At 35.6% G+C, this 9007-nt stretch overlaps 1 protein-coding gene across 1 annotated transcript; it reads left to right on the top strand.

Moving 5' to 3' along the window:
• Positions 1-6204: 6204 nt before the first annotated feature.
• On the top strand, positions 6205-8294 carry LOC114075263. Its single transcript, XM_027913762.1, has 5 exons — positions 6205-6291; positions 6481-6699; positions 7535-7657; positions 7782-7955; positions 8037-8294. Exons 1-5 carry the CDS (start codon positions 6205-6207, stop codon positions 8292-8294), a joined length of 861 nt encoding a protein of 286 aa, XP_027769563.1.
• Positions 8295-9007: the final 713 nt, after the last annotated feature.

The raw sequence follows: 9007 nt of genomic DNA, 5'->3' as shown, positions 1-9007 counted from the left end.
TTTGTCGGTCACAAGTTTGATAGGTTATCACTTGTATGAACCTCCCATGTATTCCGAGTGAATTGGTTGAGGTTGTTTCCCTCTGTATTTTGTACTCTCATATTTATAGTGGATTGCTCATCTCCTTTGTGGACGTAGGTCGATTGACCGAACCACGTTAAATCTTTGTGTCTTTTGATATATTTCTCGTTGTCTTCTTACTCGTGATCTTTTGAGGTTTGCTTTGCTAGCTTCCGCGTCTACACCTGCTTATTTTTCGGTCCTAACAAGTGGTATCAGAGCCAGATTCAATTATGGAGTCAGGTTTAGTGGTTCGATAATCGATGATTGAACCAGGTTAGAAAGAGGTGTTCATCTTGACGGGTGTAGTTCTAGCCGCAACCTTGTTGTCAGNTCAGAGTCATCCGCCTTCAAGAAAGCTTGATTTGCTGGAGTTGGTACATTCTGATTTGTGTGGTTTTTTTAAGGTAAGATCTCATGGTGGTGCACTTTACTTTGTGACTTTTATTGATGATCATACTCGCAAACTCTGGGTATTTCCTTTGAAGTTCAAGGATCAAGTACTTGATGTGTTCAAAAGTTTTCAGGCCTTGGTTGAAAGACAAACAGGGAAGACATTGAAATGCATCCGCTCAGATAATGGTGGTGAGTATATTGGTCCGTTTTGATAGATATTGCAGAGAGCAGGGTATTAGGCATCAGAAAACTCCTCCAAAGACTCCTCAGTTAAATGGTTTAGCAGAGAGGATGAACAGAACTCTAGTTGAGAGGGTTAGATGTATGCTTCAGATGCTAAGCTGTCAGATTCCTTTTGGGCAGAAGCACTTAATACTGCTGCTTATGTTATCAATTTATCTCCTGCTGTTGCTTTAGATGGTGATGTCCCTGACAGAGTTTGGACTGGTAAGAATGTTTCTTATGATCATCTTAGAGTCTTTGGGTGTAAAGCCTTTGTACATGTTCCTAAGGATGAAAGGTCAAAGTTGGATGTTAAAACTAGGCAGTGTATCTTCATTGGTTATGGTCAAGATGAATTTGGCTATCGTTTCTATGATCCTGTTGAGAAGAAACTTGTTAGAAGCCGTGATGTTGTGTTCTTTGAAGACCAAACAATTGAAGATTTTGACAAAGCTGACAAGGCTGATTTTCAGAGTAGTGAGAGCTTAGTTGATGTTGATCCAGTTCCTTTGACTATTGCACCGGAAGAAAATCTTCATAATGATGAAAATCAAGTTGATAATGAAGATGGTGATCATGTTCAGAATGACTGGCATGATGTTGTTGATGCTCCAGTGCAAGATGATGTGGTTGTCCAACAACCAATTATAGATGCTCCAGAGAGTTCTCTCAGACGATCTAGTAGAGAGAGAATTCCTTCATCTCGTTATTTTCCTCCAGAGAGTTCTCTCAGACGATCTAGTAGAGAGAGAATTCCTTCATCTTGTTATTCTCCCAATGAGTATGTACTCTTGACTGACGAGGGAGAACCTGAGTGTCTTGATGAGGCCATGGAAAGTGAAGAAAAAGAAAGGTGGTTTGATGCTATGGAAGATGAGATTAAATCCTTGCATGATAATCATACCTTTGATTTGGTTAAGTTACCTAAAGACAGAAAAGCTTTGAAAAACAGGTGGGTTTTTCGGGTGAAACATGAAGATGGTAATCCAGTTCCACGGTACAAAGCTAGATTAGTTGTCAAGGGATTTAATCAGAAAAAGGGAGTTGATTTTGATGAGATATTCTCTCCAGTTGTGAAGATGTCATCCATTCGTGTGGTTCTAGGCTTGGCTGCAAGTCTAGATTTAGAGGTTGAGCAAATGGATGTTAAAACTGCTTTCGTCCATGGTGACTTAGATGAAGAAATTTATATGGAGCAACCGGAAGGTTTTGAAGTCAAGGGTAAAGAGAATTATGTTTGCAAATTGAACAAGAGCTTGTATGGTTTGAAACAAGCTCCCAGGTAGTGGTACAGGAAGTTTGGTTCTTTTATGAGTCAGCAGGGCTTCAAGAAGACTTCTTCAGACCATTGTGTTTTTGTGCAAAAGTTCCCTGATGGTGACTTTATTATTGTGTTGCTTTATGTTGATGACATGCTTGTTGTTGGTCATAATACTTGCAGGATTCAGAAGTTGAAGCAAGAGTTGAGTAAGTCTTTTGCTATGAAAGACTTAGGACCAGCAAGGCAGATTCTTGGCATGCAGATTGTCCGTGATAGAAAGGCCAAGAAATTGGTATTATCACAAGAGAAGTACATTCAGAAAGTACTTCGCAGATTCAGCATGGACAAAGCTAAGGTTGTCAGTACACCTTTAGCTATGCACTTCAAATTGAGCACGAAACAGTGTCCTTCTAGTGATGATGAGAAGGAAGATATGAAGAAAGTTCCTTATGCCTCAGCTGTTGGTAGTTTGATGTATGCGATGCNTGAAGAAAGTTCCTTATGCTTCAGCTGTTGGTAGTTTGATGTATGCAATGGTTTGTACAAGACCAGATATTGCTCACGCTGTTGGAGTTGTTAGCCGTTTTCTTTCTGATCCGGGAAGAGAACATTGGAATGCTGTGAAGTGAGTTATGAGATATCTCTGTGGCACTTCTAGTCTGAGTTTGTGTTTTGGTACAGGGAAGCCTATTCTTTGTGGTTATACTGATTCAGACATGGCTGGTGATGTTGATACTCGCAAGTCTACTTCAGGGTACTTGGTTACTTTTGCAGGAGGAGCTGTGTCTTGGCAATCTAGGTTGCAAAAATGTGTTGCTCTATCTACTACAGAAGCTGAGCTTATTGCTGTCGTTGAAGCTTGTAAAGAATTGCTTTGGATGAAGAGATCTTGGGGGAACTTGGTTGTGCTCAAGAGAGGTATGTGCTTTATTGTGACAATCAAAGTGCTATACATCTTGGCAAGAATTCTACGTTCCATGGTCGGTCTAAACACATTGATGTGAGATACCATTGGATTCGAGATGTGTTGGATTCTAAGTTGCTTGAGCTTGAAAAGATTCATACAAATGACAATGGTTCCGATATGATGACTAAAGCTTTGCCAAGAGGGAAGTTTGAAGATTGTTGCATGGTCGCCGGGATGGCGGTCTCCTCCACATAGTCGTGACGGAGAGAATTGTTGGGTTATGGGTCTTTTTCCCTTCCTATGTGGATAAATAAAAGCCCAATTTGGACCAACCCATTTTTGCCCATAGGCCCATTCTTATGAGGCAAATATAAGCCTATTTAGGTCTTATTTTCATACATACAGAAAGTTCTTTCAGCAGCCAAAAAAAGAGAGAGCATTTTTCGCAATCAAAATTCAGCCCTAACAGCCAACTTCAAATTGCAATTCCCGCTTCGTTTCTTGTCCGATTGAGCTGATTTTTGGAAAGCATATTATCTTCATCTCAATCTTTGATTAGGAACTGACATAGTTGGATTTGGTGGCCTGCAGCTTCAGTTTTGCTGTCGTAAACAGTAGCTGCGAAATTGGTGATTTTGCTCATTTAATTCTCTAGATTTGGTGCAACCTTATTTTGTTGTTGCTCGTTGTTTGGCACTTGTTTTGTGGCCAATTTTGGAGAACAATATTGTAACTCTTGGTGATTATAGTGGAGCTTCTGGTCCCGTGGTTTTTTACTCTTCACATCGAAGGGTTTTCCACGTAAATCTTGGTGTCTTGTGTGATTGGTTTATTATTGCCTTGTGATATTTGTTTGGTTGAATTACTTGCTGCCTTACTATCATATTGCATGTGGTTGTTTGTCTTCTCTTGGTTCAAATCGAAAAGGGAAAGTATAGACTTGGGTATTCTTCCGTTGTTATCCTGTCAGGCATTCTTTGTTAGTGCCTTGTCTTTCCCAACAACAACCTCCATAAACCATGTAGTCTAAGTGAGTAGAAGGGTCATACTTTAGATGATTCCTTATTAATTTTAAGAATACACTAGTGGATCCACTTAATTGAGGAGTTCTATACCCCTTAAGGTATAAAACAATTTTGGCAGCGTGGATGAGATGTTGTATCATCACATAGCTCATAGTGATGGTTGTCGATCAGAGATTCTCCCAAACAGAGTTTATTTGTATTTTTGCATACAAACTGAGATACATTTTATTTTTCAATACATTGAGTTGTTATCTTCTGTTTTAAAAGATTTTCTTTATATCACAATATTGTTTTTGTTTTTATATTAAAAAGAGTTGAGTTGAGATAAAGTAAGTTGTTTCTCCAGTTCAAATTTAAGCTTATATCATGTTTAGATTTGCCCCCACATGCTCGTACATTCTATGTTCTGACGCCATTTGGCATGCATCTTTTAATATGCAGATACAGGTAACCAGGATCAACATCCAACAATTGGGTAAGTCTTCTTCTAAGAGTTAAGAAAGACCAAGGGTTTTCTTGGGGCCATCAATGGTTCTCGAGTGCCTGTCACGCCCAGGGTGTAGGCTCGGGGTAGGACATACTTCAACAAGTAAATCATTAAACGTCATCTTTGAATTTCTAAAACTCTTTTCCCTGCTAGAAAAAAATGTGTAAGGGATTTGTTATTTAAATAAATTCTCCTTTATAGTACTTTGTTTATGTGTTTTATTAGTGTCACGATCCAAAAAAGAATGTGATTGCATTCTTCTCTTTCCAGCAAGTCAAGTCAGCCTCAACCTAATGAAACAAAAGAAATGTGGAAAGATAAGAAAACAACAGAAGAGCAGAAAACTTACTAAAACCAACATTTACATGTTCAAACCACAAATACATAAGTGTGGTATTAAGAAATAAGTACAAGTCTCAAGTCTTTTTTTCTCAAAATGAACAAAACATAAATAAAAGAACTAGAGATGACAAGTAGTTACCTCTCAAAAATTCTTTGACAAGCCTCTGAGATGGGAGAAAAAGAGAAATCACAAGGTACTGCGCTCGGAACCTACAAAAGTGCAGAAGAAAGGAGTGAGTACCAATCAACACGGTACCCAATAAGCAACCTAATAAAAATCCAACTACCTAAAACATTCAATACTTCTTTCATTCCAACTGAACCTCCTTAAACTACAACCTGAACAAAATTTAGCCTAACCTAACGATTTCACGATACACAACTCATAAGGCTCACTAATAATAGTTCAACAGTCAACAATCCAATAATCAACAACCAACATGTATCAAGTAACCCAATCTCAATGTCAAGTGGATCAATCACAAGTAACAAATATATCAATCTCAGATAACAAGTAGGTCAAACATAAGTATCAAAATGCATCAAATCACAATAATCAAACTCTTGCTAGAACCATTTTCATTCGGCACAATATCACTAGCCAAAATATTTTCCATCGACTTTATATCATTTCACTAGACGGAAGCATTTTTCATCGGCTTTATATCATATCACTAGACGACCGTTTCCCAACAACTTTATATGACTAACTGAAATCATTTTATTTGGTACACCTTTCGGCTTACATGGCACACCCCGTGTCTCCAGTAATTGAGGCACGTGGGAGATATTTTAATGTCACACAAGCCAAAAAGGTGTACAAAATTATAAAAAAAAAAAAATTCGGGGGGAGGGGGGCTAATAGGACCTTAATTTAGTTAAGGTGTGTCTCTAAGATTTCATCATAGTATAGGGGATAGTTGTACCTCATCCCCGCCACCCCGATAATCTATTTTTTTTTAAATATAATTTTGATTCTAATTTTGTGTTCACTCGATTTTATATATGTGTAACTGCATACATTATCCGACTCAGCAAAATTAATGAAACATAAATTTAGTCAAATTAGGATAAGAAGAAGGGTCTTCTGACACATCCCTTCTTCTACAAATAGTAAATAAGTATTGACCAAATATCCAAATATCGTGATTCTTTTTCTATAAGACTAAATAGACACCTTCTAAAAATGGTAAATTAGTATTAACCAAATATCGTAAAAGAATTTCCAAAAGAGCCACCTTCTACAAATAATAAATAAGTATTAACCAAATATCCAAATATTTTGGTTTATGTTTCTAAAAGAGCTAAAGCTATATATCAATCTTATCTTATTAATTTCATCTTTATCTATCTTAAAAACTACTTTTATCTTCTCAATTTAATTATCTATAAATAGTCCTTGATATTTCAATCCTCAAACTACATTACTTTTCAACTATTGTTGTTTTAGTTTTCTTTATTTTTTTTCCTACAAAGATTTTCTAATATCCATTTTCATATAAACATGACTTCTTCATATGAAATGAAAAGTTGCCGAGATATAATTCCTCATATGGCACCATTTTCGACAATCAATAGTGCTCAAATGGCGGTATGCTGTCTTCTAAATATTATTTTTCTCTTCTAATTGAGATTACTCTATCAGTAATTTGTTGTTTTACTTAAGTTGTTTGGGATTTTTTTAAAAAAAGGTTTATGAGATCATTATTTTTTTAATTTGGGAAATAAGAGATAGCTCCTAATATAGCACCAAAACTTTAAAATGTTTTCTCAATTGCAGAATGACGTTGAAGCTTTAAAAGTAGCGGAAAAATTGACCGATGAGAAGAAGAAAAGATCAATCTTTCGTAATGTTAGTTTCCGAATTGAACCTTCTAAAGGTGAAGCTAACTATTACACAATTTATAAACCACAAAAGGTTAGTTCAGATCCCGCAGAAGAACGAATTAGTGATCCTTACTGGCTTAATCATAAATACAAGGAGATGCTACATGAATGGGTAGCTGAAAGGAGACAACGTGAAAGTTATTTTTCTATATGAATGTTGAAAATTTCTAGTTTCGTCAAGTATGTACACAAATGCATTATGTTTTGTAAAATTACCTAAATACACATCTTATTTTACCACAGTCTCTAAAATTTCTTAGCATTTGATTTTTTTTTCAAAAGTCCCCTCTTGGATACATCACTCTCCTACGTATTTGAATGTCTAGCTGATGTATTCGAAAGTCTAGTGATAGATTCGGACGTCCTATCCCCTCTGTCTCTCTGATACATCCCTCCCCTCTTGGATGCATCCCTCACCTATGTATGCAGATGTCTAGTGATGTATTCGGAGGTCGAGTGATGTATCCGAAAGTCTAGTGATGTATCTGAGATCCATAAATTTTAAGGAACTTTTGTAATTTGAAAAAGAGTAGGGAAATAATGTAATTAACTCTTCACACTATGTGACTTAAGTAAATTATACTTTATACATATCTCTCTCTCTTTATCTCTCTATGTTTGGTGTTCAAAAGGAAGGTCTAAAAATTACCCCAACCTACATTATATTATCGCTCATTTTCTCTTCTTCTCAAATTTATTTTGTGTGTGTTAGGCGATAATCAAATTTTTTTTCTTGTTTCATATTATTATCAAGACTTATGTAGAGTTCTATATTGTATGATTTTCTTTAATTATTAAAAAATTATCCAGCTTGATCTTATCCTAAGGACCAATAAATCTCTAACCAAATGATAAATCAAGAAAATGAGAGCATGTGAATATCATCACTTTCTAATGTATTAATAATTACTATAAATAAGCTCAACAATTATCTTATTGGATTGCAGTATTACACTCACAAGAACAAAGGTTGCAAGTATCGATCAATTGTGCAGGTAAGAAATTATATATTCGAAGGTTTTGATAAGCTGAAGATGGAAGTGGATCAAGAAACTAACGAAGTAATAGAGGTAAGCTCTTACATTATATCCCTGCATGTTGAATAATAACTATTTGTTTGGCCAAGTTTTAGAAAAGATAAAAGATCTAATACATATACACACACACACACTAAATTGTCCTTATAAACCAAAGGTTGGAGTTGTTAAGAAATGCTCCAAGAAAAGAAAAGAAGAATGTTCCATCTTGAAGAAGGAGACTGCAACAAAGAAACAGAAAATCAACAACTATGGCACGAGGGAGGTAAAAGAGTTTCTTGGTGACGCAAGGAACAACCTTATGAATAGGGATTTCAAATACAAAAACAAGGTAAGTTTATGTTACGATAGCTTTTAGGCAACTTTATTTTTATATTTTTGTACTTTTACAATCCTACTTTTAAAATGAAAGGATATTGGAATGTCAAAAGAAGAATCCTCCCAAAAATCAAAAATAGAATCGTCAATCTTGGGAGGAAAGACTGAAACAAAGGACCAAATAAGAAAATTCATAGCAAAGGAAAATTACAAGAAAGAATATTTCCTGAACAACCTAAATTGGTGTTGGGCTCGCAAGGTTCAAAACGATGGCTGCAACGAAGGAGGGAGAGATATTGGAGACTATAATTTAGTTTTGTTAGTTGAAACTATTTGTTACCAAAGTGCTTGATGAATTTCTTGAAAGAAATCACTTTAAGTTTTGTTCTATCCATGGGTTTTTGAAAACAAGATCTTAGTTGATCTATTTTGCTATATTACAGTAATTATGTTTGTTCGGACGGTTATAACAGTTGTTTCAACAACTTCAGTGTTGAGTCCTCATATTCTGAGGACAACATACATGCTTTCATTTTAGTCTTTACATTTAAATTTCAATTTTGTTAGAGTTAGCTCGGGAGCTTGTCCGAACAACTCAACTCAGTTAGAGCTTTTTAGATATAGTAGTAGAATCAATTTTTTTTAGATTGTTGAGTTTATCTCTGAGTTATCACTAAACTCTTAGTATATTTTATATATTCATATTAATTGGGTTTCTCCCACTCCAGATAGCCACTGTTTTAGCTTCTTCATAGTTCATGTCTATTTAATTATTTTTTTGTATGCTTATGATATGTTGGGCACATGGTTAGGTTGGGTCACTCGTGATCCCTGGTCCCGTATTATGTCAAGAGGTAGTTTCCTGAAGTACGTACACATATGCATTATATATATTCATCTATCTAGCTACATATGTTTATTGTTAGATGGAAGGTCTCAAAATTACCTCCAACATGTATGAATCTATGTAATGCGCCGAATTGGTATTTACTAACTACCAATATCGTGAATCCTCAATTTAATATATTATCACTTGTTTTATCTTTTCGTTTTACTAAAAAAAAG

Source organism: Solanum pennellii, chromosome 12 (genome assembly GCF_001406875.1).
Source record: "Solanum pennellii chromosome 12, SPENNV200".
Taxonomy (NCBI): domain Eukaryota; kingdom Viridiplantae; phylum Streptophyta; class Magnoliopsida; order Solanales; family Solanaceae; genus Solanum; species Solanum pennellii.
This window is presented reverse-complemented; position numbering and strand designations above follow the sequence as displayed.

Bases quoted from the DNA above. Each gene is read 5' to 3' on its own strand.
- LOC114075263 (XM_027913762.1), top strand. From the start codon at position 6,205: ATGACTTCTTCATATGAAATGAAAAGTTGCCGAGATATAATTCCTCAT. The intron at 6,700-7,534 runs GTAGCTGAAAGG...ATTGGATTGCAG, and splicing joins AGGAGATGCTACATGAATGG to TATTACACTCACAAGAACAA. The intron at 7,658-7,781 runs GTAAGCTCTTAC...TATAAACCAAAG, and splicing joins AAACTAACGAAGTAATAGAG to GTTGGAGTTGTTAAGAAATG.